Raw genomic sequence first — 24,132 nt, forward strand, 5'->3', positions numbered from 1 at the left:
ATTCAAGAAGACCACCACTTTCTCCAGGCACTTAGGAATGGGAATTAAATTCCACCTTAACAAGCAATGCCCAAACTACATGAATGAACATTAAAAAAAGAGAGTCCTGGAATAACATTACTTGTATTCTAAGCAAGATCTTTTTTAAAAGATTGTAACTAAACAGTGCACAGTTACGTCTGTGAGCCCTGTATTCTTCGTAGGATATGTGGACGCCTTATTTTCACCATGGACATCCAGTCCCTGTACACCTCCATCCCCCATCACGAAGGACTCAAAGCCCTCCGCTTCTTTCTTTCCCGCCGTACCGACCAGTACCCTTCCACTGACACCCTCCTTCGACTGACTGAACTGGTCCTCACCCTGAACAACTTCTCTTTCCAATCCTCCCACTTCCTCCAAACGAAAGGAGTAGCCATGGGCACCCGCATGGGCCCCAGCTATGCCTGCCTCTTCGTAGGATATGTGGAACAATCCATCTTCCGCAACTACACTGGCCCCACCCCCCACCTTTTCCTCCGCTACATCGATGACTGTATCGGCGCCGCCTCGTGCTCCCACGAGGAGGTTGAACAGTTCATCCACTTCACCAACACCTTCCACCCCGACCTCAAATTCACCTGGACAGTCTCAGATTCCTCCCTCCCCTTCCTCGACCTTTCTATTTCTATCTCAGGCGACCATATCAACACGGACATCTACTACAAACCGACCGACTCCCACAGCTACCTGGACTACACCTCCTCCCATCCTGCCCCCTGTAAAAACGCCATCCCATTCTCCCAATTCCTTCGACTCCGCCGCATCTGCTCCCAGGAGGACCAGTTCCAAAAACGCACATCCCAGATGGCCTCCTTCTTCAAGGACCGCAATTTCCCCCCCCGACGTGGTCGACGATGCCCTCCACCGCATCTCTTCCACTTCCCGATCCTCCGCCCTTGAACCCCACCCCCCCAACCGCCACCAGGACAGAACCCCACTGGTCCTCACCTACCACCCCACTAACCTCCATGTACAGCGCATCATCCGCCGTCATTTCCGCCACCTCCAAACGGACCCCACCACCAAGGATATATTTCCCTCCCCTCCCCTATCAGCATTCCGTAAAGACCACTCCCTCCGTGACTCCCTCGTCAGATCCACACCCCCTACCAACCCAACCTCCACTCCCGGCACCTTCCCCTGCAACCACAAGAGGTGCAAGACTTGCGCCCACACCTCCCCCCTCACCTCCCTCCAAGGCCCCAAAGGAAACTTCCATATCCACCACAGATTCACCTGTACCTCCACACATATCATCTATTGCATCCTTTGCACCCGATGTGGCCTCCTCTATATTGGGGAGACAGGCCGCCTACTTGCGGAGCGTTTCAGAGAACACCTCTGGGACACCCGGACCAACCAACCCAACCACCCTGTAGCTCAACATTTCAATTCCCCCTCCCACTCCACCAAGGATATGCAGGTCTTTGGACTCCTCCATCGTCAGACCACAGCGAAACGACAGTTGGAGGAAGAACGCCTCATCTTCCGGCTAGGAACCCTCCAACCACAAGGGATGAACTCGGATTTCACCAGTTTCCTCATTTCCCCTCCCCCCAGCCTGTCTCAGTCAAATCCATCAAATTCAGCACCGCCTTCCTAACCTGCAATCTTCTTCCCGACCTCTCCGCCCCCACCCGTCTGACCTATCACCCTCACCTTGACCTCTTTCCACTTATCACATTTCCGACGCCCCTCCCCCAAGTCCCTCCTCCCTATCTTTTATCTTAGCCTGCTGGACCAACTTTCCTCATTCCTGAAGAAGGGCTAATGCCCGAAACGTCGATTCTCCTGTTCCCTAGATGCTGCCTGACCTGCTGCGCTTTTCCAGCAACACATTTCCATCTCTGATCTCCAGCATCTGCAGACCTCACTTTCTCCTGTATTCTTCAATATCAGTCTTGTCTATTTTTACTATGATGTTGTGTAAAACATGCCATGCTTGGCTTGACATGGATCACAGTAAACTTGAAATGATTCACTTCAGGTCATTGACCACTAATGTACAACATAACAAGTCCATTAGTTAGTAAATATACACAGGAGGAATATTTACTGCTTCAGTGTTGGACTGAATATTTGAATTTTTATTGCAGCTTTAGGTGATCTTATTGGGATTAATATACTTGACAGGGGAAGAAGACCAATCTGGTTTGGCAGGACTGTGTGTCTTCCTTGCCCCACTTATATGCCTCATTGTGTCTACAAAGTGATTTGGAGATGCCGGGTGTTGGACTGGGGTGTCCAAAGTTAAAAGTCAACCAACACCACCAGATGGTTGTCCACCTGATGAAGGAGCAGTGCTCCGAAAACTGGTGCTTCCATTTAAACCTGTTGGACTATAACCTGGTGTTGTGTGACTTTTAACTGTGCCTACAAAATAGTAGGTTGACGAGCAGACACAGGGATTATTTTTCAACTCCCTTATTGTACATTATATGGCAAATATAGAGACTGGGAAAAAAACATACATTCAATTGTGTAATAATTTTTGTTTGTAATCCTTGTGTCTCCCATTTGAAGGCCTTAGAATGTAACTTCTAACCTTTCCTTGGGAGGATTGACAACTTGCAGTCTTTTACAATAAGGCTTGCAGCATACAACAGACTTTAGCAGTTGTTTATTGATTGTGACAGGCAAACATTTCACTGTATACTAAGAACTTCTACAATATAGATAAGCAAGTTCTCTTTTTAACTAGAAAGCTCAGTTTTTTTTCAAACTGCATTAAAACATCCACTGAATGGTAGTTGCTAACATTTTGATTTCTGAAGAAGATTATTGATTAATGTTTGCACTCCATTGAGTGCACTGACCAAATGTGAGATATAAATATCAACCTTTGAGAGTACTAGCAGCTTCCGAGAATCACATGCTCCCACATTCTGTCATGTCCTTCTGAGAGTATAGTTCCAATACATTGTAGTATGGAAAATCTTTCAGTGGTGCAGCGTACACACCGCTATTATACTGTTTAGTAATTTTCTTTAACATCAGAACATAAGATTATAACAATTAATACACCGTTTAAAGCAACTAAGACGTTTTAATAACTTTATTTCCATCCTGTTTATATCTATTTTTCAATGTTACATCTTTCTTACTCATCGTTCTTTCAACTCTCCATCTTTCTTCTACTTGTAAGGTGAACTGAATGCTGTCAGGGTGACAAGATCAACACTGCAATTGTTTGCACCATTCTTTGATTGAAGAGATGTAAAATTAGCTTGTTGTTAGTTCAGTAAATGGTGATTTCAGCTGGAAAATAGATATATAAGGCAGATTAGATCGGACTGGAAACAGTCAAGGTAACCACACAGTTAAAAACTTGTCTAGGCTCACATAAAGAAATAGCCATTGGCTTAGCAATATTTGTGAAGCTAGAACTTGCAGAAGCAGTGAAAAACATTGAAGTGAATACATTTTCAGTATTTTAGGTTAGATTCCCCACAGTGTGGAAACAGGCCCTTCGGCCCAACAAGTCCACACCGACCCCGCCGAAGCGTAACCCACCCAGACCCATTCTCCTACATTTACCCCTTCACCTAACACTACGGGAATTTAACGTGGCCAATTCACCTAACCTGCACATTGTTGGATTGTGGGAGGAAACCGGAGCAAACCCACGCAGACACAGGGAGAATGTGCAAACTCCACACAGAGAGTCGCCTGAGGCGGGAACTGAACCGTGTCTCTGGCGCTGTGAGGCAGCAGTGCTAACCACTGTGCCACCGTGCTGCCCACCTTTGCAATTTCTCTCTGTACTTTGTCTATTCAGCTTTGTTTTCTGCTGAATTATGAACCTATTACATCTCCTATTTCTCCTTCACTTAATTATTCTATTCCCTTTTAAAAGATATTATTTAATCTGCTTCCACCACTCTTGCAGGAAGTGTGTTCCAGATTGTGACACTATATTGTGTAAAAATATAACTTCTCATTTTGTCACTGATCTGTTACCCATTGCCTTAAATCGGAATTGTCTGCTTACCAATCATTCTACCATTGGAAACATCTTTTTTTCTTATTTACTCTATCCAGCCTTTTGCAGATTTTAAAAATTCTCATAATCAGCTTTGTTCTAAGGGGAACAACCCTAGCCCTTTTAGACTCTCCACATATCTGGTAGTCCTCACTCACTGCTGGCAATGTTCTAGTAGACCTGCATTGCATTTTCTGTAAGACCCTGTATAGTGCTCACAGTTGGACCCAATATTTCAGTTGGAATTGTTAAAGTTTCAGCATAGTTGACATGTTTGTGCCTCTCCACCTTTTTGTCAGAAGTGGAATGTCTGTAGTTGTCCCATCCTCTGCCATTATGCCTTTTGGAAGAAGATTTAGAAGATTGTGCCCAAAGCCTCCATTATTTCTCTCCTTGTTTCCTTCAACAACTAAGAAATATCTGTCTAGACCAAGGACCGTTTTTACTGATGCCACCTGTTAAATTCTGATTTACCTATTTTTATCCCATCCAATTTTTCTATATCTCCTCCTGTAATGTGAATTTGCCAACATTCTTTTATTTAGTGATGGCAAGCAAAGTACTCATCAGTACATCAGCCATGCCTGCCAGCTCTTCAGGGTCTCTGTTTTTGTGCCTGATTGGCTCTATCCTTGCTTTGACTACATTTCACTCTTGAAATGTTTATTTAAGATTTTAGGACTTCCATTTCTGTCAAACACAAATCTACGTTCATGCACTCTCCTTCCCCTCCTTCCTTCCCTTTCCAATTTCTCTCTGTACTTTCTCTATTCAGCTTTGTTTTCTGCTGAATTATGAACCTATTACATCTTATAAGCCTCCTCTTCTGTTCATTTTAATCTCAATATTTTTAGACAGCCAGTGAATGCTAGCTCAGATACTTGATCCACAAGGGAGCCAAGGACTAGACTGGGACATGGGTGGAAGTGCCTGAAAATAAAGGTAAAACCACAGTTAAAGCAGTCTTGATTTTATTTAATAATGGTGCAGGATTGTTTGGCTGAATGGTCTGCTTGTTCCTATTTCATATGATCTCAACACCTTGCCTTTCTGCCCAAAGGAGCATTTGTAGTCTAGATTTGAATTCTTTGAAGACGTCCTGATGATCATTTGCTGTTTTTACTTTCTACACCCATTCTCTAATTCAATAGTGATGACAGCCAAAAATTTCCATCTTTCCAAATATGAAATGCTTCAGCCAAGTTGTCTGTCTCATGTCCGTCCATGACACTAGGAAAGAACAGGGGAACTTGTTAAAAGCCTGGTCACTTGACTTAAGTCACCACTTGAAGCATGTTAGTCTTAGGCTGAAATTCAGAAATCTGAAACATTCATGAAGATAATTTGACTTGACAGTCGACAGTTCGATAAAACAAATTGCCGATATTATCTTCTCAAACAAAACAGACAATGAGAATATTACACTATTTTTCAGAATGGTTTTCTTTGCATATTAGCAACATGATGGTACTAATTATTGTAATTTTTTCATGCGCATCACTACCAACAAACCTGATGCAAAACTTATACAATACCCCATAACATTCGAACCAATCATGAAGATAAAGGATGAAGACATATGCACTCCACAGCTGACTCTGAGCTTTGAGCTTGCTTGACCCTGCTTTTGGGGAGATCTTGTTATAAAGTATAAAATACTTGTTATAAAATGTAAATTACCTCTCACAGGTTCTGGTAGCCTAATGTCAATCATCATTTGATAAACAGGTAAGTATTAAAGCTTCAGCTGGTACATCATCCTGAATGAACTGCACAGCAAGCAATGACACTGATAATATTTACCAGCACAGTTACAGTCAGTATAAAACAGAACCTGCTGACCAATTCCACAGGGTACCAAAGGAAACATGAGAGCATAGAGTCATAGTCATAAAGTTGGCATGGAAGCAGACTCCTTCAGTCCAACTCCACTTGCCAACCAGATATCATAAATTAATCTAGTCCCATTTGCCAGCATTTGGCCCATATCCCTCTAAACACTTCCTATTCATATATCCATCGAGGTGCCTTTTAAATGTTGTAATTGTACCTTCCTCTGGCAGCTCATTCCATGCACACAAGACACTTTGCGTAAAAAGGTTGCCCCTTAGATCCCTTTTAAATCTTTCTCTCTCACCCTAAACCTCTTTCCTGTAGTTCTGGATTTCTCCATCCTGGGGAAAAGACTTTGTCTATTCACCCTATGCATGCCCCTCATGACTTCATAAACCTCTGTAAGGGTCACCCCTCAGCCACTGACACTCCAGGGAAAACAACCCCAGCCTATTCAGCCCCTCCCTATAGCTCAAACCCTGTGATAACTGCAGGTAAGAAATATAAAAGCTTTTATTTCATATTACAGCTGAAGAGACCACAAGACATTAACACAAGACTGTTTCTGACAAGCAGATATACTTTTCCATGTAAACAAAGCTGGCTGATTGTCATTGCAGGTTACCTGTTAATGGGTCTGGTCGATGTATCTCGGTGTGTGAAGGTCCACAGTATAGTTATTATTATTTTTAGGTGAGCTGATTCAATCTGAAACAACAAGTAACCTCTGTCGTTCTGGAAAAGAGATCGTGTTTACACTTGCAGCATAGAAGTTTCCATAGGAATAACAAGCCGGGTGTAAAATGAAGTAATGACAATGTTTTAAAACGAGGTTAATGGACTGTAATAGATTTCAGGTCTAGAAAGAAGCCAATGCAGTAATGCTTTGAAATACTGATCTCCTGAAGAGAAGACCCTCTTTCTGTTTGGGTTCAGTGACCGTCTGGCGTCTGCTCTTCCTTTGGGTTCCCATGGACTCAGGTTAGACATTCTAAAATTATTAGAAGATGAATACAATTATCACCGTTATCAAGTCGTATGTGATTATACAAGTGAATCTTCCATAAAGTCGCACAAAGCGTTTGAATCCAATCTGCAGATTTGGAGAATAAACTGAATCATCAGCATTTCCGGGTTAGCTTTGAAATCGGCGCTGCTGAGTAACATTTAACCCGGTTCATAGTGCCGGAAATCTCACCGTGTGCTAAGTCTACACAACTTGCTTCACTTGTCCGAACTAAACTTACACAGCCACTTCCCGAATTAGATCGTATTTCCATTAAATCTGTCTCTCTCTTTTCCGCCCTCTTTCCTACAGATACAAATGTACATCATTAGTTCGAATGTTTACCCTTACTCCTATAGATACTATATATAATTTAATTCAAATGTTTGTTCTTACTTCTGTAGATACTATATATAATTCATATGTTTGTCCTTACTCCTATAGATATTATATATAATTAATTCAAATGTTTGTCCTTACTCCTATAGATACTATATATAATTAAATGTTTGTACTTACTCCTATAGATACTGTATATAATCCATTCAAATGTTTGTCCTTACTGCTATAAATACAAATACATACTCAAAATGCTTGCCAGTAAAGAATACGCTGTTTCTTTAGTGTTGGAATTAAATAACGTCACTAGGACACAGTTTAGGGCAGAAATGCAAATCTTTTCAAATAGGTTTTCAAAAATCTCCAAGTTCTTTGAAGGTGTATGCCTTCAAAAGAACAAAAAACAAGATAAGGGCAAGGCTATGGAGAAGGAGCGAGAGTGCAACTTAGTCTCTCAAGCGGCCAGCACAGCGGTTTGGGCTGAATGGCTTTCTTCTCGCTATGGGATTCATCTGTTCGGTTATAATATACCTTAAATAATCCAGTTTTGCATTTGAAATAATCAAGTAACCGAAAGCCTGTCAAAAGGCACGTGTTTTATTCTCCTGACAGTGCATCAATGGATCTGACTTTTTTAAAAAGAAAAACAAGTGTTCTGAATTCAGACCTGCCTTCAGATACCTGTAATAGGCACAAAGATGGAAGCTGTTCAAAATCACTTTTCATTACAGCTGACTACGTTGCTTCTGTGCGGCCAAACCCGTTTCATTTGTGCCTTCTTTTTGATTCCTGCGTGACTTTATTTGAAGAAATCCAAAAGTGAGTTGGATCTCAGCCAGCGCTGCACCTTCCCAATCAAACTTACCGGTTTTCACCAAACCATCCTTAGGATCTTTAGCATGCGCAAGCTACAATGCTGAATCTGTCTCACTCCTCGGAAGGAGAACCAATTGGGTTACACTCCAAAACCTTGTGCAATGACATTAAAAACGCCTATGCCCTAAATGCAACAAATCCCTCAGAAACCTTACATCCCTTCTTTGCTGAAATGTTTGATCTACTGTGTAGGTTTTTTTTTCCCCAGGAAATTAAAGATACTGATTATATTGACCAAGGGGATAAATAGCTGAATTCGGGACAATATTGGATATGAGGTAAACTGAAGACAGAATCTCTCTGAATTGTCTGATTACTTCAAATCATGTGAATCGCAAAGGGGCGTTTTTTTCTTTCGATGAAATGGAAGTTGCTGAAAGAACTCAGCAGCGTCGGGAGTATCGGCGGGGAGGAAGCAGATGACCGTTTTGATAAATATCGGAATCATTAATTCTTGTTTTTTCTCCCTAGATGCGAGGAGACCAGCTGAGTCCCTCCAGCTTTTTCTACTTCATGATTCCAGCAACCGCAATTATATGTTTTGTTTTATTGTTTTCAGATGATTAGCTGACACAATAAAAACTGGATTCAGTGTCTTTTGGACGTGCAGCATTTTGACTTAAATGCCGTACGCAATTCATTACAATACTGGTTACATTGAAATGGTACAACATAGCAATAACATGCTGTCAAACAGTTTTGGAATGGCCAGTGTTATTATGGTAGGTGATAAATATCGTTTCATAAGGCGCCACTTTGCATATCAAATGTCTGGAGGAACTTTGTGGGAAAATGTCAAATTGCAATTTAATGGTTTTTGCTTTGAAAACGGTTTTCGCATCATACGCGATATGTAACAGATCCTATTCTGGGATCTCAGTGAGCAGTTACTTTTATAAATCGGACGCGGGGGTCATATTTCTTTACCCTCTGGTTTGGTGTTGCTGCCAATTATTCTGGGTCACAGTGAAAGGAAAGATCAGACACTCAGCAAACCCGCTGCTTCCTGTATATTTCAGGTTAGAACTTTAATAACAGCCGCAAAACATACGAGCGCTTTAGGTGATCTACACCAAAGAAAGGATTAATTGAGCTTTTCGCAATTATTATATTGTTCAGCGTTAAAAACTTAACGCGCAAAATCTGTGTTAACTAACGTCCTCTCCTTCCGTAACTTTAAATTGTCCCACAATTTTGATATCCAAGGTGATAAACTGCAGTTTAGAAAGAGTGTTAGCGTTTTGGACCGTTCTCCAGTAGTCTACTGCTTTCTCTCTACAATTACTGGTTTTGTTTCAGATTTCCAGCATCCACAGTTTATTTTATAAACCCGCGTCATTCCCACCGGAAAAACAACACGCAAATCAGTGAAGTTTTAGTTTACCAAAAAAAAAAGCAACACACCCGTTGCATTGTTGCTGGAACAGGGGGCATTCAAGTCAACGGGAGTGCCGAGAGATAACGAGATAGTCTCGTTAAAGAGCTCCGAACTAACACGCCGGTCTTTACTTTTACTCGCGTGCGTTGCAGTCGCGTCAACTTGTGTCAGAGAATCAAAACTTCTCAAACTCCTCTCGCTGATCGAAGTTATTAATTACCCGTAAAAGTGGTGGGGGGGGGGGGGGGGACGAGTTGCAGTGATTTCATGACGAGCGTGGGAATTGGCGTATAAAATGCTGCAGTAAACGTGTCGACAGCTGTAATGTTTAGGAGTGATGTTGAAAGGAGTTACAATCGTAGCTAATCCTTTGCTGTTTGTAGGAGACACGCGTGACGATTTCTGTTTAACCCATGTCTTCTCAGGCCGGTGGGCGGGATAAACAAGTGTTCCGAATATAAAACTCCAACTCAACGATAAAAGGGTGTTGGTCTTGATAAAAAAAAAGACGAAAATGTCGACATGCATTTGTATCCTTCCACAGATCTGTGTATCGCCTCAGAACGTTGCTCCATGTAATGACCCCGTGTTGACATTGATCGCTAACTATTAAACACAAAGTGAAAACTTTAAGGTGACTCCTGGATTTGTGCGCAACCACGTTTGTTTAAGGGTTTATGTGCGTTCCATGTCATCGCCTTAAATTTGCGAATATTATCACATCTTTCGATCCAATCCGCCCGGGATTAATTTGGATAGAGTAGAACTCACTAAGATTTGTTTTATTAGAAGGGAAACAACATTATTTTAAGGTTACCAGCTGACATTATACCGCTAAGATATATTTTAAATACAATTCTGTAGTTACCTTATATTCTTTAGCTAGTTGGGACATGATTCAAACCAACCTGGAAACGAAGAGGAATCGTGTTCCACCCTTTACTGAGAATAAGTCATCATTGAAAATCATTTTGCATAATGTCCAGAACATCACACGCTGGTCAAATTGGACACTTCATTTCTGTCCCTTTATTTTCTTATTACGAAGTTCATCAAATCCGTTTACACTAAATGGGATTAATTGCTCAGGATGCGAACACTCGGGATCTCTCGCCTCTAAATTAGATTATGTTTTAACACCTAAATAAAACTAACACCTTTTATTCGCACTTTTTATTTGTTTTCAAGATTTAGATGCAACATATGATGGAACTTTTTAATGACCCGTCTGCGCTTGCTTTTTCATCGATTGAATACTTACACTTAAACATTAATTGTTCACTTGCAATTTCCACTAAATATTTCCCTTTAATTGTAGACTCGCGTTTTCCCGATTGTGCAGTTAAACATTTCCATTTATTCTAGATACACTAATACAGAGTTGGGAGAATTACAACTCACTAAAGGGATTTGGGCAAGGGTTTTTATGACAAGTACTGAGTAATTGTCCGAAAGATCGTTCTTTTTAAACAGTAAATCCGCTCTTGCCTAATGGGTGCCTGTTTTACTGTCTACTATTAAATGAACTGATTATCTGACCATTCCGGTTCCAAAAGACTCGAAACGCAATCACGTTGATCTCTTAATTTAAATATTGCAGACACAAATAATTTCAAAGACTGATTTTCCCCCGACCATTAGTTCCCGCGAATTTCAAAAGTAACATTAAGTCATCTCAGAGACTTTAAAATCCTCAAGAAGCTAACTGTGTCGGTCAAGTCAAGATAGACTTCAAAATCTTTTTAAAATCTAGGCATTAATGTTATTTTTTAAAGTTTACCGTGACACTGAAGAGGTGTGAGAATGTTCCAAACTAAGAAGGCGATAAGACTGAGAGAGAATTCATGGCGGGAGTTTCTCTTTTTTTGTGAAAATTAAAGATTTAATCTCTAGTGGGCGCTGTCGGTCCATGAAAAAAACTGAGATTGGCAAACTCCTGACTGGCGCCTGGAAGATCAGACCTTCACATCATTGCGTTTAATGCCCAGCCCAGAACAAAATATATCAGTGCCTTTAACCAGCCGTATAATTCCCTCAATCGAACACAAATGCACGGAATTTCAGCAAATCAATGGACAGTGCATACCTCTTGGCGAGGTGCCCATTTACTTCTATCTGGGGCGAATCTTTCTCACGATTTTGCACTTCCCCCTATTTGATTCGTCCAAACATCTAACCTTGTACTGACAGTCGTTTTCTCCAGCTCCGATGCAATCTGACAGAATTGGCCAGAGAGGAGCGAGAGAGAAAAAAAAACAACGCGAGGGAAACTTTATGACAAAGTGAAAATGCTACCAATTTATTGGGGTGCTGCTGAGTGCGATGTTTCGCGGGGCATATCCCACCCTTAAAACCCGCGACCCTGTTCCTCTACCCCTGCCCCCTCAGATTCCCCATCAACACTTTAATCAAACGATAATGAGATTTGGGCTTAAAGTGCAATCCTTCCAATTAGCAAGTGCAAATGGAACAGTGGGTGCATTTACATGGGCAGGCTGCAACAGTGTTGCCTTGCTCTGTGTTATTGAGTTACCTGCTCATTCAGACAAGCCTTCACCCCCATGGAACAATAACAATGGAGGAGGGAGGGATGGAGAGAGAGGCATGGACTGACGGTTCTCAGGACCAATAAAAACCTGGATGCGGCTGTCAGTCAACGGGAAGCGGCGGCTGCAGGTGGCCGGGTGAACCAATGAGCGGGTGTTGGGGAGAGGGGCGGGCTCTGTGGGAGCCTGCTGTTGGGAGGTATATAACCTTCCTGCAAAGAGCAGTCTCATCACGTCCTGGATGGTGAAAGTCGCCAAGTGGAGGGTTGAGGAAGACGGGAATACACGCAGACACACACACATATAGATAGAAATAACACAGACAGAGCGCTGCAACACTCACTGTGAAACAACCCCATCGGACAGACTTGGACATATGTCTCAAACAGCTGAGGCACTGATTAGACTGCAGAGAAAGAAGGCTTGCAACTGATTATTTTTTCCTCTATCTCCCACTCCCCAGCCCCCCTGCCCCCCCCTCCTCAACTCCCCACCCCTACCCCTCTCCTGCCTTGGCTCATTCCGCCGTCGCGTTGTACAGCAGGTATCTAGGTACAACAACAACAACCTATTACAGAGTAGCAGCGATCTGAGAGTAGCGCGTCGCCGGTGTTGGTTTGGCGGTGGGAATGTGGAGAGCGAGTGGCCGAGTGTGAGAGACCGCTCTGCCAACAGCAACTCCAGCGGATCAGCAGCAACTGGAAGCAACTGCGAGGCGGACTCCCGGAGCATTTGGTTCTTCCTTTTATTTTTTGGAAAGAGGATACCGTCCAGAGATTTGACAGGGACGCGGGACGCTTTCTACCCGAACTGTGTTGGGACCAAGTGAGCGGTGATGATGGCAATAAGGAACTCGCTTTGGAAAAACTATTTGGGAGTTTTGTGCGTGTTGTGCAGGGTGACTCTATCAAACTGTGAAATTTTGGCACCTATATATTGGAATTCCTCAAATCCCAAGTAAGTGAAACAACAACAGTTGAAGGCTCAGCACTTTTTTTTTGCAAATTTTATTATTTAATTTCTAGCACAAACATAGTACAACGTGCGTGGCTTCCCTCTTGGGAGGGGGCTGGAGGGGTAGGGGGAGTAACTCTCCTGGGGGGGGGGGGGGGGGGGGCAGCGGTGTATATTAATTGAGACATTCCTAGAAGAAATAGCGCCGGAGCCGGTTTAGAGCGAAGCCAGTCCACCATCCGCTCGGTTTACGACGGTCTACTGCCTCCCCAGTCTGAATGGAAATGGTTGGCTTGATTTTTACATTTATGATTAGGAGGGAGCTGGTGGGTGCGAGTTTGGTGGAGAGGGGATGGGGGGACACAGGAAAATGGACAGATCCTCGTGGGCTCAGCCGTGTTTGGGAGTGGGGGGGGGGGGGAGTTGCCCGAGATAAAGAGAGGGGGGGCGCAGGGAGAGGTCAGATTGAGCTTTTCGAGTAGATCTGGATGTAGAAATCCGCGGTGGCTGAGGGCAGACAGAAGGGAGCAGGTGGCGTTAACATGACCCGGTGTTCATATTCGGGAGAATACAGCGATCCGGGCAGTCAGGGAGTGTCCCGAACGGATTGTGCAGGAGACCACCCTTTGCCTGAAGTTTCGACCGCAGGGCGATTGTCTCCAGGAAACCTCGAGAATTGTCCGGAGTGCATTTAACCCCCCCCCCCCCCCCCATCCCCGTCCCCATCCCACTCAAATTCATACGAATGTTGGTGCAGGAAATGTAGGCGAACTCTGCCCGATAATCCCCGCAACGAGGTGCAGGCACTAATGAAAATGAACGCGTCCATCCAGACCTTCCTCTGAGCTTCATGACAGCGACTGATATTGTTCATATGTCTCCCAATGCAACTGGTGTAAGAACAGCAGGCTGAACGTGAAAGCTCAGGTTTTTTTTTAAATAATCCCGTGTCACTGCCATCGCAACCTGCCCCCCCCCCCCCCCTTTTAATAATTCCGATCTCCTACTCGCCCCCCACTATCATTTTAACCCAGTGGAAAAGCAAACAGTTGCAATCATTTCGCTCCCTGAGTGTTTAGTCTATGAATCAGCGTCTTATCGGAGTTTGGGTTAAACCTTTCTGTTGGAACTCATTCAGCAAATGTTTGTTTAAAGTGTTAGAGCAAATGAGGTGTCCGAGTTACCAAAAACAGGTCAAGATAAGAAACTTGATGACAAATCTAAACATGCTCAGTTTAACCCCATTTCTCTCCCCCCCCCCGTACCTTTTTTATTACTCGCGCTCTCTGTCCTTTTGGAAAAAAAATACACACACAGCCCCTCAAGTCGTCAGGATTTCGAGTGAACAGGGAATGTGAGCAGTTTATGCATTAATCCACCTTTTAGTATTTGTGAAAAATCTCTTACTGTTAACATTTTGCTATGCAAATTGCCACGCTGCAAAAAAATCTGCACGACTTTCAAAAGATCTTGCAACTTTGAAAATTGCTTGCGTTGTGAAAGTATAGGTTCTCATTTCGATGAGAGACAAGTGTCGGGGGGGGGGGGGGGTGGGAATAACCCGCTAGAAATGGCGGGATTGCCTGTATAACTCCGAAATCTTAACTTTTTATTTAACTCCCGGGCGCTCTCTAGAGATTTTTTATTTAAAATGTACAACATATAAAACTGAGAGGTAATGTGGGAGGAGGTGCCGCGTGTTCTTTGAAATTTGGGATCGATGAAGTCTGATCGAAGCTAACCAGGTTTGGATTAGATTTAGGCACAGAATATATATCTATATATATATATAAACACACTGGAAAATTGATTGAGAAATCACATTACAGCCTCACCATTTATCTTCGGCCCCAGTGACACCTCCGTTCAATACAAGTTGCGTCAATTTTTTTTCCCTTCCGCACTTTGAGAAGGGAAACTTGTGAAACCTGCTATTAACGCACCATATGTTCCAGAGATCCACAGAGAAAGAAAAGGAGTTCTCGAAACGCTTTGTGTTATGGGGACCACAGAAAGCGATCCGCTCACCATTTAGCAGTGGGTCGGCAGGTGCAAGCACTTCTGGCTAGTCTTGAGGTGGGAGAAAATTGTCCATTTAAATGTTAAGAACAGATTGCAGAAGGGAGACAGAAGCTAGCAAAAAAAAAGGTTCCAGTTATCACCCGGGGGGGAGAGTCAATTTCGCAAGGATTACAGACAAACAGCGTTCTCTCACTCCTCGCACGGCAGGCTTCCTGGGCATTTTAAAAGGTTGTTCACCGGAGCCTTACTTCCAACAAAACTCCTCTTAATGTTTCACTGAAATAAGCCCCTTCGGTGACCACTAGAAGGGAGGAAGTTAGGAAGAAAGTTGCAAGGAGCTGGAATTAACTGTTCTGCAGTTTCTTCCAGGACTCTCACGTTATGCTGGGATATAGCAGCAACAGGTATCTGGGTTCATAACTATGCAGCATACACAACCAGAAAATAGGGACAAATCCGCTACTAATGCCCACATGCTTGAATTACCGGAGCATTTCCTCAGTACCCTGTTATTAGGTTTCGTGTGCAAAATAAGACATCTCGTTTAAGGCCTTTTCTAGGAACAGTTTAGATAAACGACACGTTTGCGCAAACTTAACAGATCGAATGGTGCTTGCGGTCAACCTGATAATATCTTCCAATTCTCTCTGCACATCAAGAGATACACACCCTGTAACTCAGACATTCTGCAAGCGGCATGTAATCAAATCTTGCTTTGCCTTTCCAAAATTCAGATCGCCCTGCATTGATAAATCTACTGTTAAGTAAGCATAGGCAGTGCCTGTACATTTAAACAAGTTAGAAATTTTATTATTTCCCTCGTCTTAGTTATGCAATAATGGTAATGTACCTCTAGTGCTCTTTATATGGATATGTAAAACAAAACACATCTTACACTTTAACCCTAATCAGACTAAACTAACACTTTTATCCAATTATAGCAATTTCTAATAGGTGTACTTAAGTTTGAACAGAGAGAAAAAATAAGAATATTCCCAAACTAGTAATTGGGCTATTAATATTATTTACATATCAGAAGATTTCCAATCAGAAGTGAAAAGAAAGTTCAGTCAGGCAATGTAAGTTTATTCTGAAGTTCAGTTTCACTTCATTACATGGTAGAAATGAAAAGCTCTCCAAAATAGTACAATCCTACAGAGGTCACTCTTCAGATGTTTAAAGCAACCACCTCAGTTACACAGTTACTAGCTGTGTGCAGCCCTTTTGTTTCCCTCATGGGTTATTGGTACTTTCTCTGGAAATTAAATTTTATACAAGGTTGTGGGCGAATGAACAATGTATTCAGTAAGCACTACCAAAACAGTCTGAGATAGTTTTACAATCTGAATCAAAGAATCCCATTTGGATAATTGGAATATTATATCTCGCGGGACATTACCATTATCCTTACATCCCTTACATCTACATTTCAGACTTCTTGAGGTTTATTACTTTTTCAGAACATAATTATTAACAGCTACCTTAATATATATAAAAAACACAAGGGTGACTACATTTTTACAATTGCCGTAGAATCTCAGGAATTATGATTAATCTACATATACACTACTGTGAGAAACCCAGGATAAAAAGTATAGTGGTGTTAAAAAGGGTATTTGCTTTTCCTTGTAGCATTTTTGTTTATTAGTTAATAAAGTATTAAAGAGAAATAAATGGCTGTTAGACCAGTTGGGCAGAAAGTAATATAAACTTCCAGGAGTATTTTCAACCAGAGTTGGCAAATCTAAGCAGGTTTAAACTCTGCTTTGTAGGTATTGTATTTCATTATGTTATGTGTCTGTTTACAAGAGCCTGCTTCAAAGTGGCCCTTAAACTGCCTGACAAGGACAGACTTGTCAGATCCATGCAACCTGCCTTACAATGATTCAGTAAGTGTCTTCATGCATTGCAGGGAACTGACCATTTTCTACAGTTATTAGTTTGTTGCAACAAAGTCTCACCAGAGAATCTCCACATAGAAATGTTGAAATTAAACAGCATCCTGATCACAAACATGTTAGTTTAGTTGAAGCATTTATGCAAGTATAGGTTCATCGCTTGTTTGCCCACTAGTGTGGAAAGAATTGAGCATTTTTCATACCTTGATGTAAGGTTAGTTTCTGCTATACTTATAGAGCACGTAGATCAATTATTGTTAAGCAGTAATACATCTAGTCTATTTGATCCTTTATCCCTATCCCTCAGGACACAAACAGATGGAGAGATAATTCACATTTCTAGTTAACGGTATAATCAATTGATTTATTGCAATAATATATGTAAAATTAATATTAACAGATTTCTTCCTTTCCAAAAATCGCTGTTATGAAATGGGTTTTAGTTTTACTTACAAGTGTTCATGACAATTATTTATCACTGAATTCCTGAGTTTTATTTTGTTTTAGTCCTATCTCACCATAAACCAAACTGCCTTATCACATGTATAAAGGTCCAGTCTTCTGGTTATTTTTGAGTGCAAGTGTGTCCATGCAGTTAGAATGGAGAGGTCGGTATTTGCACTGAAGTTTTAGGCACTTCACTATCCTCTAGTTACTGCTGTTTGCTCACTTTTACAACAAAGATGTTGCATTAAAACCTCAGAAGATATACAAGATATCCTTGACAGCAGGAGTTGTTTGAGAATTAACATTTTCCAGATGCAGAGGTGTACAAAGAAAATTCAAATATGTATATCCAAGAACAATTATTTGGTAAGGATTTTCAAGCAACATGTAACCACAGGAAGATCTCATTCACCTTTTCATTTCTGCTTATAACAGATGATTTGAATCTGAATAGGTGGCGAGTTTTTTTCTGTTCACCTATCTTCATAACGTACAGAAAACAAGCCATACTTTTGTACTTATTATGGAACCACGCAGACATGGAGTCTATTCACCCATGGTGTCTCTTCGACTGAAGTTGCTGTTTCAATTCTTTTTATTTTTAAGTTCATGTTGAATTCCCTTATAAATTAGAATAATTATTTCAGTAGCTGCTCAGACTGAGGTATTTCATGAACAATAGATTTTTAAAAAATAGTCTACTTGTTTTGTTTCTTCGGCAAGAATCGTGAGTTTCTTCCTCTTTATAATCCATTTATGGAATTAATTTGACATAACTCACTTCTTTCCAAAACCCTTTGTAATTCTGAAAGTAGTTATTGGGTCCTTTAATCTTCTCTGAGGCAGTGAAAAAAGGGTCTTTTATTTCTTTGATAACCTCTCATTCCTGACATTATCCTGTAACTGAACTTTCTCTGTATTGTGAATATCTTTGCTGTTAAGGGGAAGCAATAAAAAAAAAACAGCTTTTATTGTCCCAAATCATTCTGTCATGTTTCCATTATTCTGGGAACTCTTTTGCAATATAATATACTTAGGTTGAAGTTCTATGTGCTAAAAGCAGGTCGATTTATAAAGAAAAGCAACCCATTCTGGTAAAACAATACGATGGCTTGTTATACACAGCAAACTATATCTTTCCAGGATTTCAGAAAATAAAAATAAAATATTCAATCTTTGGCATCTTTAAGAATGATAGACTAGTTCAAAAGGAAAGACTTTTAAGAAGACACATCATTACTAATATTGCTTTTAAATCCAGCATGATTGCTTCACTAGAATGCTGTGTAATTTGTTGGAAAAGGTTGTTGTTTACTCTGGATCTCAGTCGTACAATTGTGTTTTCTCTCTGAAGTAAATTCAAAGAGACAAGAGTAAAAGATAATTTCTGCCAAATGCCTGTGCACAGCACATTTTACCTCAGCCTGTCTGTTCAGTTCACATCATCAAAGATAGAGGCAACACCCTTGATATTTCTCGATTAAAAGCAGATTTTTGGCAGGATGCTGATTTACATCATAATAATCTTAACCACAAAGAAAAGTGACGAGTCGTTATTTAAAACAAAATATCCCAGCCGTAAGTCTCCATGGAGATTGGGGACAGTGAAAAGGTAGTAGCAGCTCATGACACATAGAACATGAGAAATGTAAATGCCAACCCCGGTGCTGAGCAGAAAGACTGTGCTTTATGTTCACATGCTCGGAATGGCCAAGCAATGAATTTAGCTTCATTATAAAGCATGTCACTTTTCAGATAGAGGACAGCTCTCAGATGACAAGTTATTCCATTTGCATTTTGAAGACCCATCAGCATCTGCATTATTGAGGCCTTCAAAATTCATGGGCATAATTTAAACAACAGTGTTCTGTGTACTGATGCAGCTATTTAACGGCAGGATTAAATACTAAGATTTGATTTTAATTCAATGAACATTTTCTTAGTTTCTGGCCAACTACCTTAAATAACCCAGATAATTTATTTGTTGCTGTTATACTTAAGGTTAATGAAGAATGACAGTTTTCTGCTTTGCAATAAGCATTTATTAATATTCTTGCATCGTCGGGTTTCTTTGGTGGCTTAGTTCAGTAGTAGTTAAATGCAATACACAACATGATGTAAGATATAAGTTGATGCGTCTTAGGTTATCATTGGAGTGCGATAGTTAGTTTCTGTGTCCCTGCATTAGGGGTGATAAAAAGCCAGTGTCCCACTGTTGTACTTTGGCCCTGATTGGAAGAATGGGAGAGGAGATTGTCCAGGTCTCCACTTGAAGAAAAATGTTACTTTACAAGTTACCAACTTTAATATGGTATCTTATCTGTAATGATCCATCAGTGACTCTTTACTGACTGTTGAGACATGAAAACTGACTTTTGTAAATATTATGAAGTTTCCACACATATCATTGCTTAAAAATCATTTTTAAAAAGGAGGTTTAGGATCCTTTGAACCCCCAAATGTCATTTGAAAATGAATTGCACTTTTGTTTCTTGCGACTTGAAAAAAGATCCTTCCTCTGTAATCTTAATTAAATACAAGTTCTAATTCCCAATTGCTGCAACCAATCTTTTCACTTAATGGAGCAACATCTACATTCAATTACTAAGTTACTTCAAGTTCAAGGATGTCATTAGATATGGAGCACATTAGTTTCACCAGATTTCTGGAACAGAAGTCACTTCATACATTATGATAACTGAAAACACAAAATACATGAAACTAGCAATGATCTTAAGCAAAATTATTAAACACTTAACATGGGCTTTCAATAAATTCATCATCCTGCAACAGTAGGAAAGGTATTACATTGCACAAAAGAAGCAGGTAATGTTTCCATTCAAACAGGAACTTGATATGAAGAGTATGTTTCGCGTTCGTACAACAATACCTTAGGAGAGAATCAGTAGACTGGCATTACTGAGTTTGAGGAAACTTCATTTAGTTAGTCCAGGATAATTCTTATGTCAAAGCACATTTAAATTCGATTGGACTTAGTCCTTTCAAACTGATCATGGATTAATGCAAACTGGTCCCAATTAAACATTCCTTTTTTGGTACGCAAGCAGGTGCATATTGATAACATTTTGAGTAGACTGCAGAACTGTATTTATATGAGGGCTATTTCCTTTCCTAAATTAGTACTAAATAATGAGGAACTTGCTCCCAAAGCGTTTTTAGTGTACCCTTAGTAACATTTTGTTAAACAAAGAAAGCATTGCATGGATAAACTGAACCCATAGGAGTAAGATCCTTGTTTTATTTTAATTGGAAAGGCTTTAGATATGTTGCAGCAGAAGCCACTATTAGAAAGGATATGGCTCAAGCACAATGATGGTGCATTTTTAACTCTCCTAATTGTCTTACAGTAGTATGTGAAAGGTTGGACATGTGAAAGTACATAAATCAGTACAGATTGTCTTGATGTCTTTAGTGTACATAAATTGATTGACAAATCTTTCATTCCATATTAAATTCTGTCAGTTTTTAATAAGTGTTGATATGCTCCTTAAAAGCAAATGATGTATTACTGTGAAAAGAGTTTAAGATGTTGCAATTTACGAAGGAATCAGTAATTTGATAAAAATAAATTGCTACAAACTTCTGAGCTTGGAAATCAGCAGGAGATGTTAAAAGAAGTCGCAAATACCAATTAAAAGAAGTATGACAAAATAGATCTGTACTAGATAACAGCAGTTTCATTGTTACAGTGTTTATTCTATGTTCTTGTCTAAAAAAAGGCACATGGGAATGTAGAATGTTCACTGTCTTAAAGCAAAAATAAATCAAAAACAGCCTGTCTTTATACTTTAACACCTCCACCTTCATGTTTAACCCCTGAGGAATTTTGAATTTGGCAAATATGCCAAACCTATTTCTCAATCCTGTCTACCTGTAGATCAATCATGGGAAAGGCGGGGTTCCAAAATGCTTATTGTACTGCAAGGCAGAGAACATATTATGGGAACAAAATGTTTCATTGGAGAAATAATTTACTTTTAATCTTGAGGGATTTCAGTATGACTTTTCTATCAAACAGTTGCTTAAAATGATCCAATATAAAAGGAATGCAGACATTATGATAATAATGTGGTTGCTGATTATCTTACAATTTGTTTTAGCTTATAAGTAAGAACAGTATCTGGAGTAAGTTAATCTTCTGTGGCGTCAAGGCAGAAGTCAGGTCAGGTAAAAATTGTCTTTTGATGTTGGTTAATTTTGTGCACAAGTAGTAAAATGTTAGAGAAATTCTTGAGTAATGAAGTTGAGGCTTCTCATAAATTGGATGACAGTGATGAACGTTTGTACTGCAAGTCTTGTGCTGTGATTTCACATCATGAAGCTGGATATTGACATGTTAAAACTTCAGAGAGTAGACAAACAGGTTTCCCAAACTGCTGAGAGTTAGTTTGTCATAGTCTCCCAAAGACATGTTTTCTCTTCTAATATGCTTACTGGTCCAAGCTGCAAGAAAGCAGTTTGTTGCAATATATGGTTTTTTTCTGTAATATAGTGGCATTTTAAAAAGTGCTAAAATATTTGCTAAAAGTACTTCTGGATTCTGTCCCCCTAATACACAAGCAAGCTACTGTGGATGACAGAAATCTAAAATAAAATATGATGCACTTTGCAGGTCAGGCAGCATCTTTGGGAAGGGAAACTAAAGTCAGATTGATGATGTGACACCCACAGTGTCTAGTCTCCCATATTTTCATAGTTTTAGATATGGATCTGAGTTGTTTGACATACTGAAGTGTTTGTTTGCTGATGTATCTATGTGTTTTCTTTAGAAAGACTTTTTTTTTCCCAATGTGGAATGGAAAATTAGGAAAAAGCCATACCACAATCATCTTCTATTTAAAAGGAAATCAGCCCTCAAGTAATTGACAATGAAAGGATTACACTGCAGATTGGAGCAGTAATGTAAATTAAGGGGCAGAATAGAAAGAGCCGGATCTGGAACGATTGAAATAAGCAGTCACAAAGACATCAGCTGTAGTAATCTGATCGTTCCTAAAGCAAACTACCAGTCTATTTCTTTCTGATAAATAATACAGCAAATGCGTCCATTTTATATACAAAATATAAGTGGGAACTGGGGTTGCCAAGGCAACATATAGATTTTGTTCACGTCCAAACTGACACATCTGTCATTGTAATTTGAAAAGGAAAAGAAGGAAGCAGCATTCAGTGCTGTTGAGCATTTTACTACATAAGAACAGGCTGGGATTAGGATGTATAAAAGGCCTGTTTTTTTTGGCTTGGGTTTGGAGAATGGTAAAGAAAAGCTGCTCAGTTCTTGTTCATTCATTGTGTGTAATAGGAAAAAGGTAGATTTAATTTGATGCTTTATTGAAGCCCTGTATGCCAAAGTTCCAGATTGTACCATGGGTTGGTTAGGTTTTTTTTAACTCTTGGCCCAGCAGCAGCTATTCGGTTGGATTAGAATTGCTTTGAGATAGTTTCTTTCATCTATTTGTTCCACAGACAGGAACACGCTGTGTAGCAACTGAACACAGGAGGATTGGTGGGGCTAAGGTTATCTGAAAGGAAAATAGAGCGCTTTTGATGCAGCCATCGTTCAGGCACAGGCTTTGGTCTCACACTCCATGAGAGAGGCAGAGATAAACATGCTACATTGTTCTTCCACTGCTCTGTTGACTGTGTCTCTCCGAGTGCTGCTTCTCACCTAGCAGAACTGGTCTGATCTTCAGCCAGCCAATCGGCATCATGGCTGCAAGAAGTATCTCCAGTCTCAGATAAAAAATAAGGCATTTAAAATCTGTACAGTTGGGATGAAAGATTACTAAGAATCCCTTAGAGGCAAAAAAATCTGCAGATGCTGGAATCCAAGGTAGACAAGCAGGTGGCTGGAAGACCACAACAAACCAGGCAGCATCAGGAGGTGGAGAATTCCATGTTTCAGGTGTAACCCTTCTTCAGGACTGGGTGTGGGGAGGTTTACTAAGAATCCCTGTCAGAGAGAGATGGTTCCTTCATTTTCCTTCACCATGCCGTGGGGCGGCATGGTGGCTCAGTGGTTAGCACTGCTGCCTTACAGCGCCAGGGACCTGAGTTCAATACCATGCTCTGTCAGGGTGGAGTTTGTATATTCTCCCTGTATTTGCGTGGGTTTCCTCCAGGTGTTTCGGTTTCCTCCCACAGTCTAACGATGTGCAGGTTAGGTGGATTGGCCATGCTAAATTGCCTATAGTGTTCAGGGATGTGCAGGGTAGATGAAGTAGCCATGGGAAATGCAGGGTTCTAGGGACTTGGGGGTGGGATGCTCTTCCAAGGGTCAGTGTGGTCTCAATGGGCCGATTTTTATTTTTCATGACGTTATTGTGTTTGTACAAGTTTTACATTGTGTCTTTGTGCTGGATCCTGAAAAGTCTTCAGCTTGAAAGGGCAAATACAATCGAGCTTTGGGAGTACCTCAACACTTTGCCAGGTATAGCAAATGGCAATTGTTTTATTGGCTGTTAATTCGCATTTCAGCAGGATAGATCCACTGTGTGCCATTTGGAAGGAGGTTTCCAGACTTGAACTCCTAAGTAAAACAGTCATTTTTTTGAAGACGTTTAGTATTTATATTTAGATTTTAAATAGCTTCTGGTAGTGAAAGTGTTAATGCAGTTCTAATGAGGTTTAAGGTTTCTGTTTCTCCAATGTTTTACACATACAAGAAAAGGTCAAGAAATATCAGGCAAATATTTTGTTGTTAATAATCTTCACTAGTTTTTTCCACTCTTTCCCTGTCACTTCTTCCTAGAAGAAATTGACTTCCTGACTAGCATGTTGTTCACCCT

The 24,132-nt window shown here is 40.6% G+C and overlaps 1 protein-coding gene, 1 long non-coding RNA gene and 1 pseudogene across 5 annotated transcripts in view; 2 read left to right on the plus strand and 1 right to left on the minus strand.

The window, feature by feature from the left end:
• The first annotated feature begins 228 nt into the window (after window positions 1-228).
• LOC148149705 (uncharacterized) lies at window positions 229-2,579 on the plus strand (annotated as a pseudogene).
• Window positions 2,580-2,632: 53 nt separating this feature from the next.
• On the minus strand, window positions 2,633-11,616 carry LOC148149706 (uncharacterized). Of its 3 annotated transcripts, XR_015757322.1 has the most exons (5): window positions 11,543-11,616; window positions 7,105-7,169; window positions 6,483-6,848; window positions 5,071-5,254; window positions 2,633-3,300 (listed from the first exon to the last, which is right to left on the minus strand). It is a non-coding gene; the product is annotated as an uncharacterized LOC148149706 (long non-coding RNA). The 3 variants fall into 3 exon arrangements; XR_015757323.1 differs by lacking the exons at window positions 7,105-7,169; window positions 11,543-11,616 and adding an exon at window positions 9,483-9,624; XR_015757321.1 differs by lacking the exon at window positions 11,543-11,616 and adding an exon at window positions 9,483-9,624 and having other exon boundaries at window positions 6,483-7,169.
• Window positions 11,617-12,252: 636 nt separating this feature from the next.
• LOC122550445 (ephrin-B2-like) overlaps window positions 12,253-24,132 on the plus strand; it is a 56,322-nt gene continuing 44,442 nt past the window's right edge. For both annotated transcript variants that reach the window (XM_043691182.2, XM_043691183.2), the window contains exon 1: window positions 12,253-12,959. In XM_043691182.2, the coding sequence (XP_043547117.1) occupies window positions 12,838-12,959 (122 nt within the window). In that variant the 5' untranslated portion in view covers window positions 12,253-12,837. The remainder of the gene's footprint in view (window positions 12,960-24,132) is intronic.

Source organism: Chiloscyllium plagiosum, unplaced genomic scaffold (genome assembly GCF_037043375.1).
Source record: "Chiloscyllium plagiosum isolate Xiang-an unplaced genomic scaffold, Cpla_swu_hap1 HiC_scaffold_6, whole genome shotgun sequence".
NCBI lineage: Eukaryota > Metazoa > Chordata > Chondrichthyes > Orectolobiformes > Hemiscylliidae > Chiloscyllium > Chiloscyllium plagiosum.